The sequence below is a fragment of the Diabrotica virgifera genome, chromosome 8, assembly GCF_917563875.1.
Source record: "Diabrotica virgifera virgifera chromosome 8, PGI_DIABVI_V3a".
Classification (NCBI taxonomy): Eukaryota; Metazoa; Arthropoda; class Insecta; order Coleoptera; family Chrysomelidae; genus Diabrotica; species Diabrotica virgifera.
In genome coordinates this window covers 47,816,716-47,840,065 of record NC_065450.1, presented here as the reverse complement: position 1 = coordinate 47,840,065, position 23,350 = coordinate 47,816,716, and the positions used below count along the sequence as shown (strand labels likewise).

The 23,350-nt window shown below is 33.4% G+C and overlaps 1 protein-coding gene across 12 annotated transcripts in view; it reads left to right on the top strand.

Annotated features, from left to right (window-relative positions):
- The window catches only part of LOC126889954 (G-protein coupled receptor Mth2-like), a 595,837-nt gene that overhangs the window by 279,907 nt on the left and 292,580 nt on the right, over positions 1–23,350 (top strand). The window contains exon 2 of one of the 12 annotated variants that reach the window (XM_050658725.1): positions 859–1,297. The exons of 10 other annotated variants lie outside the window; for them this stretch is intronic. In XM_050658725.1, the coding sequence (XP_050514682.1) occupies positions 1,141–1,297 (157 nt within the window). In that variant the 5' untranslated portion in view covers positions 859–1,140. Of the gene's footprint in view, positions 1–858; positions 1,298–14,530; positions 14,936–23,350 lie in introns of those variants that run through there. One more of the 12 variants, XM_050658724.1, reaches the window with a different exon arrangement.

Below are 23,350 nucleotides of genomic sequence, written 5' to 3'. Positions count from 1 at the left end.
TTGTGATCATTGTTCCAAGATACTTAAATCCTCTAACGCTCTCAAAGTTAAAGTCATCGATGATGATGTTCTGACCGATTCTGTCTCTGCTTTGGTTATTGCGGCCCATATACATATATTTCGTTTTATTTTCATTGATTAGGAGCCTAATCTCGTCTGTTTCCTTCTCAAGCCTGACGAAAGTCTCCTTCATCCTTAATCTGATGTTTCCTATTAAATCGATATTGTCTGGAAATGCCAACAGTAGATTTGGCCCTTCTCGATGAAATACTGTAGTAGGTTTTTCGATTCTTGCACTTCTTCTTATGTGTTCCAGAGCTAGGCTGAAGAATTGTGGTGCATTTCCCTGTTATAGCCCATTGTTTATTACAAATGTCTCCGAGTATTCTTGTCCAACTCTCATCTTACATCGTAACCGTTCCATACACATCCGTATCAAATTGACTAGTTTTTTTGGAAAGCCAATTAATACTTGTGGGCTGTGATTTAGTAATTTTTCGGCACACCTTGTGGTCCTCATGCTTTTCGATTTTTTAGAGTTCGAATAGCATCCTCGACTCTGTACTGTTATTTTATCGTTTTCATCGTATTAATACGATTTTATCGTATTATTAAAATTAATAGTTATAATTACGGTCTTGTTTCAGTCACATGTTGTAAGTAACGCGCGATTCAAGATCTTTCTTCTGTTAGTTCTATTCTACTCGCTTCTTTTCTGTTTGTTCTAAGGTTTTTTACCGTTTTCCAAGCTTCTCTTGATCTTGATCTTGTTGATCCTACAGGTTTGTTAAGAAGATTTTTAGTGTTAGTTAAGACAATTCTCGATAAAATATTTCAAGTAATTATTACTATTTTTAGTTCTCTACCATAAGCCAGCGAGATGGTTTTTACAGTGGCCAATCAGTTGTTAAGTATATTATTGTATATATTTGCTGCATCGGAGGGATGTGACAGATATGTCAGAAAGTGTTGTCCACTTGGAAATATGTTTACAAGAAGACAAGAGTGCGTTCCATATAACCGTACTTTTGAGTTTCCTTCTAACTACAAGTACTGCTTTCGTTTTGGCCATCATTGTTTGCGAGGAAAAATACCCATTGATTTTCCAATTACACGCTTCAGCTCGAAGAAAATGGTAATATGACGTGGCTTATCCAAGGTGTCCGTGCTCTAGAGGATATTCAACTAAATGATTACTGTATTGACTTTATTGAAGGTTACGACCAAATCGGTGCTATATTTTGTGGTGATGATGATGATCCCGATAGCGATATTGATATTGGCCTCCCAACCTTTGGTGAGTTTGAAACCAAATAAATATTAACTTTGCTACATTTATTTTAGTTAATATAGTCCAAGCTGTGGGTGAAAAATAGGTCGATTTCAGGATATAATTCAGGAATTTTTGAAACCTATCAGGTGTTGTAAAGAACGATACCTGGAATAACTTATACTAAAATGTAACCAAAAATTTTGTGCGGTTTTTTATTTATGACGATTTTCATTTGTTAAATTTGCAATTTTTAAAGATTTTTAATTTTGCAGCTTAGGATATTCATTTTAGAGAAAAACTTTTAAATAGAAAATTGTAGTTAATTAAAAAACCTACAGTTTGAGCTATTGCAAGTTTAATTTTGTTAATATGTTATTGAAGAACAGCCTGCGAAAATTCCAAAATGGCCGTTTTTTGCAATTGCGTTATTTATTGTAAAAATAACTTTTATGTATTTTTTAAGGCTTTAGAATAAAGATCTTTTAATTCTAAACATAAAAAAAATTGTAGTGATCGATTGGTGAACTTGTTGTTTAGATATTATAATTTGTTTATCCCAAGAGGTCAAATGTCCAAGGCTATAACTTTTTGAAAAAAAAATTGTACAGAGTTAATCTAAGATCAACTCTCCTTCTAAAGACTCATATTTTTATATTCTGATGTAAATAAATGCGTATAAAATTTTTCAACCTCTTATTTCGGGTTTGAAAATAAGGGGGCAAATTTTGTTATAAACATTTAGAACTGAAGCCGCCCCTGTACATCCTATGAGTTTCTAACTTGCAGATTATTATTGCTAAAGCCAAAATAAAGATTCAAAACCAAATAAAAATATTCTACGACCAACTGAAGCCGAGATAATTGTTTTTGTTTTCTTAAATCGTAGTGACTTTATTTATAACAATTAAGAAATTATTTCACAGTCATTGACTAAAGAAAGACTGATATTATCTTAAAATAAAAATTATTTTAACCGAAAGTTACATTTAATTATTAAAAATTATTTTTAAAATGTAGTGGAGGTTTATTTTTCGTTTCGACTGTGATTTATTGTGTCGGTTGCCCTTAGCAACGGCTAGCAACTTATAATACATTGAATCACGGTTTTTGCTTTAAATTTTAAGGCACCGCTTGGATTGACATGAAATTTGGCAAACACATAGATAACATGTTAAAGAATAAATATGATATTGGGCCTCTTTGAGCTTTTGTCCTAGGGGTGAGTTTCACCCCTTATAAAAGGTGAAAAAATATATGTGCAAAATAAGTTCGGAAATGGATGAAAGGTCTAATTCTAAGCACCTTTTGTTCTATAGCATTTTTTCACCAAGTTAATACCTTTCAAGTTATTTTCGAGTAAATACCTTCATTTTTTAACAACAAAAAAACATGTTTTAGTCGGTTTTTGACAAATAACTCAAAAAGTAAGTATTTTATTGAAAAAAAAGAGTTTTAAGAAAAATATAGCGCATTAAAAATTGAAAAAAATGGTGTTCGCGTGAAATCTCTAGACACAGTAGAAACAAAGCTTTCTAGCTAATGAAAAAGAGGTTCATATCCGTCAAATTTCAAAGCGAATTATTTCAACGTGAAATAACGGAAAAATCATGCACTTTTTGGAGAAAAATCATTACAGCTTTTTTAAAGCGTTTAAAAAAATATGTATATCTGTTTTTAAAAAAAGTTTATAGCATCAAAAGTAAGCAAGTTACGCTGAAAATAAAGTTGATCTCTTTTTTTTTGTCAAAAAACTCGGGAAAGTCACCCCTTAATTAGCATCAAAAATGAAATTAATCAATTTTACTTCAATGTTGTTTTACTCGTGTATGTGTCGTTTATGTCTGTAAGTTTCATCGGTTCAAGGTGCTTATTTTTGAAGGGGCAGTAGTTAAAAGGACTTGAACTAGTCAATAATCATGAGTGTATGCAAATTTAGAACAGCCATATCTGACAAATTTTTGCCTTCAAAAAAAAAAGCAAAAAATCCAAAATATTCATAACAGCAAAAACTAAATTTTTTTACTCTTTGTGATTTTTGGTCACATTAATAAATTTTAAGTTATTTAAAAAAAACCTTTTTTTGTTTAAATTAAAAATTAAAACAGATTTACTTTAAAACCATTTTTTTTAAATTAGCCCTTTGAACCGATGATACACACAGATCATATAAATAATACATGAGCAAAGTAACTTGTGAAGCGGTAATGATTAATTTGATTTAAGATGCTAATTGGGGGTTGACTTTCGAGTTTTTTGACAAAAAAAAGAGATCAACTTTATTTTCAGCGTAACTTGCTTACTTTTGATGCTATAAACATTTTTTAAAAACAGATATACATATTTTTTTAAATACTTTAAAAAATGATTTTTCTCCAAAAAGTGATTTTGATTATTTCACGTTGAAATAATTCACTTTGAAATTTGACGGATATGAACCTATTTTTCATTAGCTAGAACTTTGTTTATACTGGGTCTAGAGATTTCGTGCATACATCATGTTTTTCAATTTTAATTTGCTATATTTTTGTTAAAACCCATTTTTTCAATAAAACACTTATTTTTTGAGTTATTTGTCAAAAACCGCCTAAAAACGTGTTTTTTTTGTTTTTGAAAAATTAAGGTATTTACTCGAAAATAACTCGAAAGGTATTAACTTGGTGAGAAAATGCTATAGAACGAAAGGTGCTTAGAATTAGACGTTTTATCCATTTCCGAACTTATTTTGAACATATATTTTTCACCCCTTATAAGGGGTGAAACTCACCCCCAGGAAAAAAGCTCAAAGAGGCCCAATATCATTTTTATTCTTTAACATGTTATCTATGTGTTTGCCAAATTTCATGTCAATCCAAGCGGTGCTTTTCAATTTAAAGCGAAAACCGTGATTCAATGTATTATAAGTTGCTAACCGTTGCTAAGGGCAACCGACACAATAAATCATAGTCGTAACAAAAATAAATCTCCATTACATTTTAAAAATCATTTTTAATAATTAAATGTAATTTTTGGTTGAAATAATTTTTATTTTAAGATAATATAAGTCTTTCTTTAGTCAATGACTGTGAAATAATTTCTTAATTGTTATAAATAAAGTCACTACGATTTAAGAAAACAAAAACAATTATCTCGGCTTCAGTTGGTCGTTGAAAATTTTTATTTAGCTTTGAATCTTTATTTTGTCTTCAGCAACAATAACCTGCAAGTTAAAACTCATAGGATGTACAGGGGCGGCTTCAGTTCTAAATGTTTTTAACGAAATTTGCCCCCTTATTTTCAAACCCGGAATAAGAGGTTGAAAAATGTTATATGCATTAATTTACATCAGAATATGAAAATATAAGTCTGTAGAAGGAGAAGTGGATCTTGGATTAACTCTCTACGATTTTTTTTTCAAAAAGTTATAGCCTTGGACATTTGACCTCTTGGGATAAACAAATTATAATATCTAAACAACAAGTTCACCAATCGAGCACTACAAATTTTTTTTATGTTTGGTATTGAAAGATCTTCATTTTAAAGCCTTAAAAAATATATAAAAGTTATTTTTACAATAAATAAGGCAATTGCAAAAAACGGCCATTTTGGACTTTTCGCAGGCTGTTTTGCAATAACGTATTAACGAAATTAAACTTGCCATAGCTCAAATTGTAGGTTTTATAATTTACTACAATTTTCTATTTAAAAGTTTTTCTCTAAAATGAATATCCTAAGCTGCAAAATTAAAAATCTTTAAAAATTGCAAATTTAACAAATGAAAATCGTCATCAACAAAAAAGCGCACAATATTTTTGGTTACATTTTAGTAGAAGTTATTCCTGGCATCGTCCGTTACAACACCTGATAGGTTTCAAAAATTCCTGAATTATATCACGTTTTTTCACCCACAGCCTGGAGTAATATGCATATACACCAGTCTATCTGTAAAAAATTATTGATTTCACGTAACAATCTTATACAGATATTTGAAGGTTCTAAAAGTATATGAGGGATTTTCTTCTTCTTGATGTGCCTCATCCTTTAAGAACACTGGCGATCATCATGGTCATTTTACTCTGTCTGCAGCGGTTCTGAAGGGTTCTATTGTTGTTTTTCCACTCTACTGCTTTAAATTATCCAACCATTCTTTCAACTGCTTCTAGAGATGCGTCAAGTCAAACTAGTTTGATTTTACTCAACAAACTTGACTTGACTTGAAAATCAAACTTTTTGTATAAAAAAGTTTGATATCTTGATTTCGATATCTTTAGGTTTGACTTGAATTCAAACATCTTCAAACAGTTTGAAAAGTTTGAATATTACGCAACGTGTTTATTTTCAATTTTAAATGAGACCGCCTACGCCTTTATTTGTTCAATGGCGGATCAACGGGGGGAGGGGGAGGGGAAATTCCCCACCTCTCCCAACAAGGTCAAAAACATTTTTTTTGACAAATTTCAATAAACATAGAAATGTATTGGCTGATACGATATTTAAACCTCAGACAGACAAATAAAACCCAATAAACGCGCCAGTTAGGATAATTATTAAGAAAGCTTAATGCATATTTATACATTAATTTTTTTAAAATGTACACCCAACATTTGTAGCCGGTATCGGAAAAAAATTTAAATTGTAGATATAAAACCATATAGACCAGGATCCCGCGTAAGTTGATTAATAGCAAGCTGAAAAATTTGTTAATAGCTTAACGGTGTCTAGTCAGACAAACTTTGATGTATGGGAACACTGGAACAGAAGAAGTTTTAATTGTGGAAAAGGTTAAAAATTTGGAACGTCAGACTACGTAAACGTTCAATGTATTTTGTCGGACAGAACTTCCAATTAATTTGTTACCATTTCATTAAACTCGCATGCAAAAATCAGCCTGGTGTTTATCACCAACTGGGCATTTTAATGAGTGGAACGCGAAGAACATGTCAAATGACAGGAATCATGTTGGTTAGTAATAGCAGTCTGATTTTTGCATGAGAGTTTAATGAAATGGTAACAAATCAATTGGATGTTCTGACCGACAAAATACATGGGACGTTTTCGTAATCTGACGTTCCAAATTTTTAAACTGTTCCACAATTAAAACTTCCCCTGTTCCAGTGTTCCCGTACATCAAAGTTTGTCCGACTAGGCACCGTTAAGCTATTAACAAATTTTCAGCTTGCTATTAATAAACTTTTTTTTGGTACGCGGGATCCAGGTCTAATAACCCTATGGTTAGTTTTGAATTTTAAAGAAATACCAACAAACATACAGCAATACTAACTTTTGTATTGTGGTACATATTTTCGAATGAACTAACAGCTTGTTACCACATGTTTTTTCGAACTGGCCCTAAGATAAATAAATGCCTTTTTTAATAAAAGAAAGCACAAAGTCGTAAAAATTCCAAATCATTTTATTTTGAGCTGTCCATTGAAAAACCAAATCCTGTCTTATTTTATTGTAACCCTAAAGGCCATAAGCGTAACATGTCGCTTATCAAAATGTTCAATGTGTTTTAAATGTATTAATTTTTTTCAAATCCTGAGAAAACTAATAAGGATTTAAAAAAAAATTAAACGCAGCATGAAAGATTACATTGTTTCTGAGGGACGAATATCCCTGAAAACTTCTATAATGTTTATTTTAATAAGTTACGGGGGTGAACATAAAAAGGAAAATTTAGTGTTATTATTAATTGCAAATATTTCATTCAAAAGAAACTTTTTATTTATTCTAAGAGACTTTCGGCCCTCGGTAAGGTAACGTTCAAGTATTACGTAACGCAGATTTTTGACCCCCCCTCCCCCCTACGTAACGCACTTTAATGGGGCGTTCACGTATACGTAGCGCAATTTTTGAAGATATTTAACCCCCCCCCTCCAACCTGCGTTACGTAATACTTGAACGCTCCCTAATAACGCAATCTTTCATTCTGCGTTTAAATATTTCAAAAATACTTATTAGTTTTTTCAGAATTCGAAAAAAATAAATATCTACATTTAAAAGTTTTAAATTAAAACACATTGAAAATTTTGACTTTTATGTGGCACTCATTGTATTATTAATTTTCTTATCTTAATTGGCAACTAACATGTCTATCTCGACAAAAAAGTATATCTACTAAATAAATTATTTTTCAAACTCTTTCAAACTAGTTTGACAAACAGTTTGAATTTTCAAACCTGTACGATTGACCAGTTTGACTTGACTTGAAATATTTGTCAGAAGGATTGACTTGAGTTTGACTTGAAATTAAGTCAAACTCAAGTCAAGTTCAAACATTCAAGTCAAACTTGTGCAACTCTAACTGCTTCGTCGTCTCCCCGGTCTTCTCGCTCCTTCCACTTTCCCTTGTATAACTTAACGCATTAACTCATATTTTTCATTTCTTAGTATGTAACTAAAGTAGCTTAGTTTTCTTTCCTTCACAGTGTTGACTATTTCTTTTTCTTTTTTCGTGTTTTTTAATATTTCAGTGTTTGTTACGTGTCGTGCCCATAGTATTTTCCACATTCATCGATAACACCACATCTCAAAGCTGGCAAGTTTTTTTTCAGTTGCGTCCGTAGTTGTCCAGGCTTTAACTCCATATAAAAGGACAGAGAATACATAGAATCTCAATACTCTAGTTCTAATTTCTATCCCCAGTTTTCCATTGGATAATACCGTTTTCATCTTATTAAAAGCGCTTCTGGCAATCTCTATCTTCTTCATGTACCATGTCCTTTCAGAACGTTGGTTACCATCATAGCTATCTTAATTTTATTCACTGCCACCCTAAATAGCATGCTTGTATCAACACAGTACCAATCTCGCAAGTTCTTTAACCATGAGGTTCTTCTTCGTCCTGGACTGCGTTTGCCTGCTATTTTTCCTTGCATTTAATTTTGTAGCAACCTATATTTGGGACCTCTCATTACATGTCTGAAGTACTCCAGCTTTCTCTGCTTGATGCTTTTTTGATCTCAGTAGTCTTGCTGAGACGGTCTAGTATTGTGGAATTTTGAATCTTCTCCACCCAGGAAACTTTTAAAATTCTTCTAGAGCACCACATTTCGAAAGCCTCAAGGCGATTTAGATCGATTTTGTTCACAATCCAGGACTCGACGCCATAAAGTAAGATCGAGAACACGTAACAGCGAAGTAGGGGGATCCTCAATGCCAATTTTAGGTCTCTGTTACATAACACCTTGGACATCCTTCTAAAAGCGTCTCTAGCCTGCTCTATATTAGATGTAATTTCGCCGTGACTTTCTGCGTTACAATTTAGTTGCTGTCCAAGGTAAACGACTTTATCAACTTGCTCAAGTTTGGTATTATTTACATATATAGACGGTTTTATACGCTGCTGTTTACTTATTACGAGTATTTTGGTTTTCCGTATGTTCAGATCCAGACCTGCCTCCCTACAACTCTCAACGACACTATCAAGTAGTGTTTGCAGATCTTCTTGACTAGAAGCTAGGAGTACTGTATCGTGCGCATATCGTAAATTATTGATGACTTCACCGTTCACAAGTATTCCTTCTTGTTTTTCAGAAAGAGCTTTTCTGAAAATTCTTTCGGAGTAAACGTTGAAAAGCAGTGGTGACAAGAGGCATCCCTGCCGTACTCCTCTTTTAATGTTAAGAGCCTGTGATTCCACACCATCTACTAAAACTGATGTTGTTTGATTCCAATATAAATTTGCAATTATTCGAACATCTCTGCCGTCCAAGCCTATGTCTTTTAGAGCTTCGATCAATATAGAGTGCTTAACACGATCAAATGCCTTTTGGAAGTCAATAAAACAACAGTATATATCTACAGATATATCTCGACATCTTTGAACAACTACGTTCATTCCAAACAATGCCTCTCTCGTTCCAAGCCCGTTACGGAAACCAAACAGTGTGTCATCCAGGTATTCCTCGCATTTATTGTAGATACGACCATGTATTACCTTCAGAAAAATTTTCAATAAATGGTTTAACAAACTGATGGTTCTATAATCAGCACATGTTTTTGCTGTTGTCTTCTTAGGTAGAGCTATAAACCGTGAATTAGACCAGCCATTAGGAAGTTGTCCGCTGGTATAAATGAAAAACGAAGTTATAGCCTCTAAAATATTGCTATCATTTATAAGTTTCTATATTTCAGTTGGAATTTCATCAGGACCATTCGCTCTGCCATCTTTTGATGATTGTATGGCTTTTATTACCTCAGAGTGTGTTATTAGGGGTCCGTCGCAGTTAGTAATATCGGGTGGTGAACTACTCCTATCATCTTCGAATAGGTTCGTAACGTAATTTTCCCATTCTTTAAGTTTGTCCTCTACCTCAAATATTACTTTACCATGTTCATCTTGTAGCAATGCAGTTTGTTTCTTATTGAAGATACCAGCTGCTTCTTTCACTTTTTTATACATGTTAAACGTGTCATATTTGTTTTCAAGTTCTCCAATGTCTTGGCACTGTTTGGCTAGATGTTGACTCTTTGCTTCTCGTATTTTACGTCGAATTTCTTTTTGTATGCTGTTAAAAAGTATTTCGTTGTTTTTCGCTAATCGCCGTTGTTCCATCAAATCCAATATGTCTTCTGTCATCCAAGCCTGCTTTTTTAGCTTTGACCTGCCTTGTAAATTTCTCACACAGATTTCTTTTACTGTTGTTACGATTTTATTTAAGCCCTCATCGACATTCTCACCGATATTTTCCCAAATCAAATTTTCGTTCAGTTGTCTTTGAACTGATTCCTTAACTTTCTCGTCTTGTAATTGGGCTGTATCAATATTTTTGTGAGACTTCTTTTTGATTACCTTTTTTAATTTTAATTGGGTTACAGCTACTATGGGATTGTGATCTGACCGAATGTCAGCACCTGTATAAGTTTTAATTGATTTGATGCTGTCTCTAAATCGATTTTTTATTAGAATGAAGTCGATTTGATTCCTAATAATTTTGTCCTCTGATTCTGCATTTGACTTACAGGTGTAGAGTCTTCTCGGTGGTAGTTTAAAGTGAGTATTCGATATAATGAAATCGTGTTCTTGACAGAACTGAACAAGTCTATCTCCACGTTCGTTTCTGTTTCCCAAGCCATAATCTCCCACAATGTTCAAACAGCGTCTTTTGCCGACTTTAGCGTTAAAATCTCCGAGGACTATGGTATTTTCTGCTGCTTTGACAAGATCTAGAGCATCAGTAAGATCTTTGTAAAATGCCTCTAATTTGTCTTCATCACTGGATGATGTTGGGGCATAGACCTGAATTACATTGGTAATGAACGGCTTTGAACTAAATTTTAACAGCATTACTCTGTCAGATATGGGGATATAAGTTAATACTGATTGAGCTAAGTGTTTTGCTACTACGATTGCAACTTCATTATAGTGATTTGGCATCGGTATTTCCGGCATGGTACACTTGATATCCATCTACGTCACATACTCCTGATCCCGGTCACCGCATTTCACGTATTCAATCTCTATGCGTCGTTTTATTTGGAGGCTGCCGTTCCATTGTGCTTTTAGTTCACAGCCCAAGTAATTGTATCTGGGTACTTTTTCTAAAGCTTTTCCTTTAATGTAGATTGTTTCGCCTTCAATCTTGGTCTTACTGACAATCGTGATTTTTGTTTTTTTTTTGTATTCAGAGCCATTCCATACGTCTAGCAATACTGCCTAGTGAGATCAATCAAAATTTGCTGTCCGCAAGGAGTATTGTATCGTCTGCATATCTGAGATATTAATTGATATGCCTTCATTGCCTTCTAATGCCTCTTTAAACATTTCTTCTGAGCACATATTAAAAAGTGGAGGGATTCTTACACATCCTTGTCGTACTCTTCTTATTGGAATCTCTTTAGATTAAAGGGTAGCTGATTAAAAATCCGTGAAGACGACATCTGATTTTGCATTGATTTTAAACATTTATAAAAAGTGAAAATATTATTTTTGCCTGTAAATTTGAACCCGCTTATTAAAATGCAGCTTATGGGAATATCCTGGTTTAAGAAATTGAAATTTGAGGGCCCAAAACGTTTTTACTAGCCTCCAACGATCTGTTATTAGGATATCTCGGTTATAGGAATACTTTTGCTTGGCACGAATGCTATTCCAATAAGCGGGTTTGACTCTAAAAAGATTCTTATAGGCCGCATATATCTAATGTTGTTAATGGGAACTCCATTTACATTTATTCCAGCTGTTTCACGATTGTTTTTAGGATCTCTTCCGAGTAGGCATTAAAAACAATTAGCGACAATACGCATTCCTGTCTCAGCCCACGTCTTATTTCAATTTCCTCTGACAGCTATTTGTTAACACTAACACGTAGGGGAGACCGGGGCAAAACGAGGCTCGGGGCAGAACGGGAAATGCATTGGTGTGCATAACTTACAGTCGTCATAATATCGGCAATAGCGCCATTCTAATGAACGTGGGTTGACTCACTTCAGTCATTAGAAAAAACTTTTAATCACGTAGTTTGCTTCTTTATAGAGATAAAATCCGTTTTATTTTGTTTTGTTAAAAATTTTGGTGATAATTATAGAAGTGCTATAAGATGAGTAAGCAAGTTTTATCACGTTTTTCATTCAAATATGATAGATATGTTACTGAATTTTAATATTGCGTGGTGCGAACCGTTTTATAGCTTTTACGTTAGAAATTACTAATTTTATTTGAAATGATGTCTGTTGGGACAAAGCGGTCGGAGCAAGACGGGATATTATCCCATCTTGCCCCGCTCTCCTAAATTGCCACTATTTGACAGCATTAAAACTTTGTAAGAAGAATCTGACTAAAACTGAAACTAATAAATAAAATCAAAGAAAACTAAAGAAGAAAACGAGATGGACACTGACTCACCATAAGATGATGAAGGTTGTGGTTGCATCTACTGTGGATACTTATATTTGCAGTCAACTGAAGGATGGGTAGTGTGTAGTGTCTGCCATGGATAGGCTCATAATTTCTGCGCATATGTTGAGGATGAAGACGAAGGTGCTCATATTTGTGAACTCTGCCAGCTTGACTAGAATACATTCCCATTTTACTCCGTAGCATTTCCCATTTTGCCCCGTAACCGGGGCAAAACGGAAATTTCGCACTGATACGTTAAGTTCTTTATAACCAAATAACTAAGCAATTTGGATTATAAATAAAGTCATTTCTATGAAGCTTAATAGCAAGTGATCCTGTCTGACTTTTTTATTTTTTAATACACAGTTTAGTTTTCTTTCTATGATTTTTTTCTTTCTTAAGTATCCCGTTCTGCCCTGGTCTCCCCTACTTTTACTCGCTGCTTATAGTATACATTAGTGTTTTATATTGTATTTATTAATTTTACCTCTTATACATAGGGTGTAACAAAAAGGTAGGTCATATATTAAATCTCATATTCTTGGACCAAAAATGGTTACTATATTATTATTATACAGAATATTCAGATTTATACATATGGCTCACACTCCCTCTAAGGGGAAAATTGACTCATCCCAGATACCTACGGTATCAAAAGGATTGAGCTCTGGTGGGACTCTTTCCGTGTTATCGAGCCCTAGGTGACTTGGTATGCAGATGTATCTCCCAAAAATTTTCGTACACATCTAGTCGTCGAGAGTAGTACAGCTTTCTGCATGTTCTTATAAAGATGTTCATTCAGACTCAGCTTTTTTATGTGTTCTAGGAGGTTATTCGGAATAACTCCAGTAGTACAGACTATAATAGGTATTGGCTGGGTACCTTGCATTATCCATTGTCTTCGTATTTGAATTTCCAGATCTCTGTACTTGACGATCTTTTCAGTGTGTTTAGCACGCAGGATATTTTTGGTAGGAATCACCACATCAATGAGTGCTGCTTGTATCGTTAATTTATGGACTATGTAGTACGAGATCTGGTCTATTGTGCCACTGTTTGGTCTGTGAGTACAGTGCGGTCCCAGTATAGCTTGTAGTTGTCAATCTCAAGCATACTCTCAGGAAAGTATTGATAATATGGAAGATGATCCGTTTGGAGAAGTCCCAGTTTGATAGTTACCTCTTGATGAAGGATCTTTCCTACTGCGTCATGCCGTTCCTTGTACTCAGTTGCAGCAAATGCCTGGCAAATGCATGTATCTTTGACGACATATTTTAGTTAATTTTTGGATAACCTGATCCTGAATGTCCAATAATAAACCTTCTGTTTCGGGGAACATCTTTCCTGTGGCCAACCAATAGTTAGACGTTATATTTTCGACATACTTAGTCTTGACTGACCTCATTGGGATGACGCATGCGCATGACGCCAGTGCCGAGGTTTACCCATCCAGGTGCGCATTTTATAATACTATAGAATAATAATATGTAGAATAATACAGAATATTACTTTTATGATATTATTACCAAGTCTCTATACTCTTACTTAACTATTTACAAATATTTGGTGGATTTTACAAATGTTCAAAATATCTCAATAAAAAGTGGCTTATCGAACACATACTAAGAACAAAAAAGTTTTAAAACCACTGTGTTTAACTAATGGTACCACAATAATAATTTAACTGGATCTGAAAAAAACATTTGGGGGATTTAAGGGAACAAAACCCTCATCAAATTTTTATGAGGTGCACAAATGTTACTGTTATTTTTTTTAATATGTTCCTGCCATAAGAAAGCCACATGTCTATTTTCAATATAAAATCTCTAACAGTTTTTGATATATTGGAAAAAACCGATTTTGTAATTTCAAAGGGCTGTAACTTTTTTTATGTGCACATTTGGACCAAGGTAAGTTAGATGCAATCGAACTATTTTTGGTCCCGAAATATGAAATTTAATTTATGCCATACCCTTTGTTACATCCTGTATACTATGCTTCAATTTTTCTATCCTATTACATAGGAATTTTTTTCTTAAATATTAACAAATTATTTTGTAAATGATGAAATATATAATCTTTGGAATTGAACAATTTTTTGCATACATTAATATTTTTTGAAGATTAATGGAATATACCTATATTTTAAACAAATATTCCTGCTAAACCTTCGTTAATTGGATATTGAGTCAATATTTAAAAAATTCTGCTGTTCGTTTTTCACATAATATTTGATCTGTTCTTGTGTTTACAATGTGAACAAATGTCCCGATGTAATGATATTGAAGTTATTTGTTCTCCGGCATAGTTGAAAGATTTTTCATGAAATATGGATAAATATTCTCGTTAATAAAATAAACATACGAGAATTCTCGATCAGAATGGGACGTTTCAAGTAATTATTATCATTTTTAGTTCTTTACAATAAGCCAGCGCGATGGTTTCTACGCTGGCCAATCAGTTGTTAAGTGTATTTTTGTATCTAATTGCTACATCGCAGGGGTGTGATAGATATGTCCGGAAGTGTTGTCCACTTGGAAAAATGTTTACAAAAAAACAAGAATGCGTTCCATATAACCGTACTTTTCAGTTTCATTCTGACTACAAATATTGCTTTCGTTTTGGCCATCATTGTTTGCGAGGAAAAATACCCACTGATATTTCTAATCACACGCTTCAGCTCGAAGAAAATGGTAATATGACTTTACTGATCCAAGGTGTCCGTGCTCTGGAGGAAATTCAACTTGAGGAATACTGTGTTGACTTTATTGAAGGCTACGACAAAATCGGTGCTATATTTTGTGCCGATGATGATCCAGATCGAGACATTGGCCCAAGCGTTGGTGAGTTTGTAACCAATATAAAGTTTACTACATTTGTTTTAATGTATATGCATAAGAAATTCTCTTGGTCAATTAAGGTAAACTGGTTTGTATTCAGCGCTTTTACTGTATATTGATCATCATCAAGGCTTTTCATTTCGGATGGAATGTTTGCCGCTCTTACTTAGAGCTCTCTTATTCACTTATGGCGGCGAATAACTCAGCATTCCACTTGTGTGTTGTCAAAGTTTGTTGTATGACTTGGCTTTCGTTACAATTTTCTTCCATTCATTTCGATAGGTCCATAGTTCCTTCCAGTTTCTCACTTTCAGAATTTTGATCTCTCTCTGGGTCTTCCCGCTGGTCTTTTAGTTTCTAGTTTCCATCTAGTGATCTTCATAATCAGTAGGTCATTTTTCTTTCTCTCTGTGTGTCCCAACTATCTCAGTCTCTGCGCTTTAATAAATCTAACTCTATCTTCTCCCTTCATTATGTCTCTTAGTTGAAAGTTCATTCTTCTTCTCATTTTTCCGTTGTCCATTCTTATCGGGCCCATAATCCGTCTGAGGATTTTCCTTTCGAATATTCTCAATTTTTCTTCATCCATTTCTGTGAGGCACATTGTCTTAGCTGCGTACGTAACTACTGGTCTGATTGCAACTCAGTATATTTTCAGTTTTGTATTTCTGCATAAGTTCTTGTCCTTCTTTAGTCTATAATATCTCCAGTATGTTTTGTTGCCTGCTAGTATTTTCTCCGTTACTTCTTCACTTCTCTTATTTTGGCCGTTCTCTATGACTCCCAAATATTTAAACTGTTGAACCCTTTCAAACGTGTAGTTTTCTATCTTGATTTCTCTCGTCCTGTAGAGCAGAGTAGATATTTTGTTTTTCTTCGTTAATTTCTAGACCTCTTTTCCGTTCTTTCTTTGCCAGAATTTTTACTGCTTCTTTTAATCTTTCCTTGTCTCCTCCGATAAGAACTATATCATCTGTAAATGTAACTATTTGTGTTAAGGTGTGGGCTATAGTTTCTTTAATTTTGCTGACCTTGATTGTTTCTTCTAATGCTATGTTGAATAATGTGGTTAACAGGTAATCTCCTTGTCGCAATACTGTTTCTATTGCAATTGATTTTCTGCTACTCTCCTCTGTTGTTACTTTAGCTCGAGATCCATCCATAGTCATTTTTGTCCATCTGATTGCTGGTATATCTTAATTGTTGATTCCAATAAATAATTTATTTTTCACAATACAGTCAAGGGCTTGTCTGAAGTCTACGAAGAGGATGTGGAATTTTATGTTGTGTTCGTGGCATTTTTCGATTGTTTGTTGTTTGTGTGTAATTATGTGGATCGGATCTGTAGTGGATCTGTCTTCTTTGGATCCTTGATGGTAGTCCCCAATTTTTTCTCTCTGAATTGAGTGATGTTTTGTCTAATAAATTTTTTGTTAATAAAATAAACATACGAGAATTCTCGATCAGAATGGGACGTTTCAAGTAATTATTATCATTTTTAGTTCTTTACAATAAGCCAGCGCGATGCTTTCCAAGCTGGCCAATCAGTTGTTAATGTATTTTTGTGTATGCAATCGGAGGGATGTGATAGGTATGTCCGGAAGTGTTGTCCTCTTGGAAAAATGTTTACAAAAAGACAAGAGTGCGTTCCATATAACCGTAATTTTGAGTTTCCTTCTGACTATAAGTACTGCTTTCGCTTTGGCCATCATTGCTTACGAGGAAAAATACCCACTGATATTTCTAATCACACGCTTCAGCTCGAAGAAAATGATAATAATATGACTTTGCGTATCCAAGGTGTCCGTGCGCTAGAGGAAATTCATTAGGATGAATACTGTGTTGAGTTAATTGAAGGTTACGACAAAATCGTGCTGATTAATACATCATCGGCACAAATATTTTGTGCTGATGATGATCCGGATAGCGATATTGGCCCAAGCGTTGGTAAGTTTGTAACCAAATACAAAGTTTCCTTGCTACATTTATTTTAATTGATATTCATAATAAATATCAACGTCTTTTTGTCAATTAAGGTGACGTGTTTATTATTCAGCGCTGTTTCTTTCCACGCCGTATTATTTTTAATATTTGAAGTTTATTTCGGCCATTACATGGCCGAAACGTTGTAACTTTTGAATTTTTATTGTTTTTGATTCCTGTGCTCTTTTTCATTCGGTATTTTATTTCTTATTAGATCAACCCAACTTATCCGCAATATTCGTCTCTAGAGTCACATCTCAAAGAGCCCCATTTTTTCATTAGTGTATCTGTAAGGGTCAAGATCTTCAAGCCATACAGCAATATGAAGGATATTTAGCAGCATATTAATTTTATTTTTAGGTTTAATGCAATATTTCAATTAATAAGAATTTCTTTAGTTTATAGAAGTCGGCTCTGGCTTTTTCAATGCATATTATAATTTCTTTATTTCTGACTCAGGTATTAGTTCAGGGCCCATCTGTTTTGAGATGGACGTTGAGAGGTGACTTAATTGTTTTTGCAGAAATTGCTTGAAAATAACTCGAATAATAATATTTGTGTTATCCTCCCTCTCAAAAAGGTCCGGAACATTGTTTAAATAATCAAAATGTCAAAAAATGAAGGAAAAATTCGATTTTTTTATTCGTTTTTTGATTATAACTTTAAAAGTATTCATTTCCGAGAAAAGATGTACTGACATAAAAGTTCAGTAATTAAATTTCCTACAATATAGAATTGGTTAAAAATTTAAAAAATAGTCACCCTTGTTGCAAAATAGCAATAATTGCGAAAAAAACATACAAAAACAAGTATTCGCATTATACGTTTTTCAACCATTTATGCTAGACTTAGGACCGTCATATTTTACCGAGAAAAACTTTATGATACAGTAAAACAATACTGTAAATTTTATTAAGATCGGTTCAATAGATTTTGCAAAATAAATTTTGCAATCCAGCTTTCGCAAAAGATATTCGTTTTTTCAAAACGTTACATGACTGAAAATAAAGCAGATAGCAAGTTGAAATTTTTTTTGCGTATAGAAGTGTACTGTAACTGTTATTTGAAATTTGCAATATTAAAATCGATTAACTACCACGGCGTCAGGAATTTTTTTAAATAAACATTAATTATTGGTGCTACGCGCAGGACAGCGGTGTTCGATCCACACAAGTTGATTTCCACCAAAATTGCTTCCAATCTTTATCTAATATATTATTTTCTTACTCTATATTTTGTTGTATTTTAATATTTTAATTCCACAAAAATCAAACTAATTTTATTATTGTGTGTGAAATATTGTTTAAACAGTTGTATATGTTTAAAAATAATACACTTTTATTCTCTAAGTTAAAATATATGAACAAAGAAAGTTTTTGCTAAAAAAAGTGTTATTTCAAAGGATAGAGTATGTGTTTTCATTTTGCAATAAACAAATTTATTTATTTATACCGAAATGTAATAAAAATTAAAATGTATCAATCAATAATTATAGGTCTGGATCCCGCGTATGAAAAAAAGTTGATTAATAGCACGCTGAAAATTTGTTAATATCTTAAGGGTGTCTAGTCAGACCACGAAGACGGCACATGTATTTTGTCCGACAGAACAGACTTAAACTCCCCGAACAGAGATTAAATTCTCATGCAAAAATCAGACTGCTATTCATCACCAAATGGGCGTTTTAATGAGTGGAACATGTAGAATATGTCAAATGAGAGGAATTATGACAGGTGATAAATAGCCGTCTGATTTTTGCATGAGAGTTTAATCTCTGTTCCGAGAGTTTAAGTCTATTCTGTCGGACAAAATAAATGTGCCGTTTTCGTGGTCTGACCGTTCCAAATTTTTAACCTGTTCCACAATTAAAACTGCCCCTGTTCCAGTGTTCCCATATATCAAAGTTTATCCGACTAGACACCCTTAAGCTATTAACAAATTTTCAGCTTGCTATTAATCAACTTTTTTTTCATACGCAGGATTCAGACCTATTATCAAAGGTCATTGGAATGCATAATCAGAGCAAACTATCCGCTGTCCTGCGCTCATCACCAATAATTAATGTTTATTTAAAAAAATTCCTGACACCGTGGTAGTTAATCGATTTTAATTTTGTAAATTGCAAATGAAAGGTACAGTACACTTCTATTGGCAAAAAAATTTAAACTTGCTATCTGCTTTATTTTCGGTCCTGTAGTATTTTGAAAAAATTAATTTTTTTGCGAAAGCTGGATTGCAAAATTTATTTTGCAAAATCTATTAAACCGAAATTAATGAAATGTACAGTATTGTTTTAATGTATCATAAAGTATTTCTGTGTGAAATATGAAGGTCCTAAGTGTAGCATAAATGGTTGAAAAACTTAAAATGTGAATACTTGTTTTTGTATGGTTTTTTCGCAATTATTGCTATTTTGCAACAAGGGTGACTATTTTTTAAATTTTTAACCAATTCTATATTGTAGGAAATTTAATTACGCAACTTTTATGTTAGTGTAACTTTTCCTGGAAATGAATACTTTTAAAGTTATAATCAAAAAACGAAGAAAAAAATCGAATTTTCCTTAATTTTTTGACATTTTGATTATAAATAATGTTCCGGACCGTTTTGAGAGGAAGGATAACTCAAATATTATTATTTGATTTATTTTCAAGCAATTTCTGCAAAAAAATTTGAGTTACCTCTCAACGTCCAAATGTACTAATATTTTTACAGATGCGCCCTGGTCTATATGGTTAACGTTGGCGATCAAATATTGTAGACTCTTTCTAACTTGATTCCATACGCTCTATTGTTCATTAGTTGTAACTCCGTTTTGCTGACAACCATAAGTTTTGTTTTAAAAGTATTAAATTTTATGAGTGAAAATTATTTCGACCACGAGTCCAGAAATATGTTAACCGAGGTACAGTAGTACCAAACGGCGCCACTAGGAGAAAACTCCAATAATGCGTCGCAGATTACTTTAATGAAACGTGGTCATTTTGTACTCAAAACCGAGAAAGGTATGACAAAAATGAAAATAATCGTTTTCGTTTTGATTCAATTCGAGTCTCTTGCCATCCTCTGACATCTGATGATGGCACTTCATCAGATGTCAGAGGATGGCGAGAGACTCGAATTAGGGAATCCAACGATCTGTCAAAATATTCCAATATATCTGGCGGCTGGCATGCAATGGGTGCGTTCACCAGACCAGTGCGCTCTGTCAGCGCTTTGAAACTGTTTAAGATTTTTCCGGTGAATGTCATGTCAATTTAGGCTAAACTTCAACGTGTTGACGAAGCGGTCGCCATTTTATTCAACGTAGTATTTGTATCGCTTCAATATTGAACGTGTTTAAGAAATAAATTGTAATGGCGCGTTGATTTGAAAATATTTACTTTTACAATGGTTTTAATTATAAAGTAATTGAAACTTAGGAGATACATAATTATACGCTCACGAAATTGTAAATCTGTGTATTGAGGAACAATATTTTCAACATAATTCATATTTCTCGTGACTTCATCATCACCCAATGCTTCTGCCAATTCCAGCACAGCCAGCAGCACTAAAAATTATTTCTTGTTCATGTCATTATCAAACACCAATAAATGTAGTATTATATTGTCCATTTTTGAATTAAATTTGTGTAAGACACGTCCAAGTTATCGTTAAACGATAGCACGATATAAAAATAAACAAAAACAACGAATCTCGTTTTAGGTTAAGTTCATAATTCATAAAACATGCGAGAACACAAAACAAAACCAGCTATGAAAGTGTCAAACGGAAAAAATACCATTCACCAGACTGAACGTCTGGTGAATGGTATTAAAGCGCTTAAACACAGCTGTTCAGTTGAAACTTAAACTGATTATTTCTGGTGAACGCAGCCATTGAAGGCATATGATAGTATAGTGTTATTTTAGTATTTTAAAGTAATTTTCGTATTTTATGTCCGTGTAAGTATTGCTAAATACTTCTGTGACAGAGTAAAAAATATTGCTTACGTCAATAAACTTTAATAAGTATTTAAAAAGTTTTAACTAACTAATTTGGAAGATTGAAGAAGGCTAGCTTAACAAATTTTATGTTTTATAAGTTTAATAAAAAATAATATTGAGCATCCCTAAAATAGATTTTAGGTAAAATGATCGAGGTAATATATATTTTATTATTTTAGGTACCTAGCAATACCAAATTGTATCTTAAATTTGAAATTTTAATTTAAATAAAGTATCCAATAAAATCGCTTGTGTGCAGTGTTGCCAGAGAAATTTTTGTAAATGCACCGGAATGACTGGAATAGTGACACAAAGTACTAAACCAACACATTTTGTAAAAAAACTTAAAAAACGTCATTTAATATTATTTGAAGCAAATTTCTTATGTCACAAAATTTTAGGTTTTTACTTTAGGAGACTTTAGTATCAAAAGTTTGGTTGTTAATTGTATCAAATTGTTACAATTGTAACAACTCTGGCAACGCTGAATTGCCTGCCATACGTCTTGTCAATAAAAATCACGTGGTTTGGATTGCCCAATGGAATCAAAGCGAAAACGACCATTTTCTTTTTTGTCATACCTTACTCGGTTTTGAGTACAAAATGACCACGTTTCATTAAAATAATCTGCGACGCATTATTGGAGTGTTCTTCTAGCGGCGTCGCTTGGTACTATTGTACCTCGGTTAACAGATTTCTGGACTCGTGGTCGAAATTATTTTCACTCATTTCACCATTCCCCGTTAGAGGACAGTCTAACCACACTCCGCTGCAAATATGTTATTATCTGCAATTCCTCTTCGTTTCGATATGGTTCAATTTAGTCTACTTGTAAAGCCTCTTTGACAAGGAATATATTCCGAAACATCAGATGTCAGAGGATGGCAAAAGACTCAAAATGAATCAAAACGAAAACGATTATTTTCTTTTTTTATTAAATTTTAGCCCATATTGATCATATGTTTGGGTCACCATGTTAAAAAGTCGATGCAACTCTTTTTCATTGGAATCATTCAGTACCGAGTCATGCAGACGACACATATCTTAGACTGTTCACATGAATTTGATTGATTTTCTTCTTCTTGAAGTACCGTCTCCTACCGAAGGTTGGCTACCATCACAGTAATCTTAACTTTGTTGGCTGCAGCTCTGAACAATTGTATTAAACTGCACACGTACCACTCCCTTAAATTTCGCAACCAGGAAATCCTCGTACGTCCCACATTTCTGTTTCCCGAGATTTTTTCTTGGATTATGAGCCAAAAGCAGGGAGTACTTTTCTCCTCTCATTATATGGCCTAGATATTTCAGTTTTATCGTTTGTATGGCTTTTATGACTTCGCATTCTTTCCCCATCTTCAGCAAAACATCTTGATTTGTTACTCTCTCTGTCCATGGTATTTTCCACATTCTTCTGTAGAATTACATGTCGAATGCCTCAATGTTTTTGATGTTTATCTTTCTTAGTATCCAAGCTTCCATGCCGTACATCAGAACGGGAAAACATAGCACCTTAACATTCTCGTTCTCAATTTCAGATTTATGTCTCGACAGCATAGGAACTTTTTTCATTTTGATAAATGATTGTCTCGCTATTTCTATTTGCCTCTTAATTTCTCTTGTCTGGTCATTAGTATCAGTGAACCAAACCCTTAAATATTTGTAGGACGTAACTCTTTCAACTTGCTTATTATTTATGGTTAAATTCACATTGGTGCACAGCTTCTTTGTTATACAATTATAAATTTAGTCTTTTTGGTGTTCAGTTTTAGTAGACCATATCTTTTGGTATGAGTGTTTATGTTTTCCAGCAAATACTATAAATTTTTTAGGTTATCTGTTACTACTAGCGTGTCACCAGCATATCGTATATTGTTAATTAATTCTCTGTTAATGTTCATACCAATGTTTTGCTCTAGGAGCGTTTCTTGACATATTATTTCGCTATATATATTGAATAGTAGTGAAGAAAGCACACAACCCTGACGCACACCTCGACGAATCTCAATTTCTTCGGTTAACTCATTATCAACCTTGATTTTTGCTATTTGCCCGCAGTACAACCTGGACTGTCTATGTTTTTGCTTCTTATGATTTCATACAATTTTTTGTGTCTGACTTTATCGAAGGTCTTCTTAAAACCTATGAAACCTAAATAAAAGTCTTGGTTTACATCCAAACATCTCTGCATTAACACATTCAGACCAAACAAAGCTTCCCGTGTTCCTAGTCCACTTCTGAATCCAAACTGTGTGGCACTTATATCCTCTTCTAATTTATTAAACATTCTTTTGTGAATTATCTTTAAAAATACTTTCAATGTGTGGCTTATCATTGATTTTAATGCCTGCATGTTCGGCTAATAATTATTAGACATATTTAATCACAAATGCCCATGTACAACACTCGTAAGACATATTTGTTTGCAATACGAAAATAAAACTAT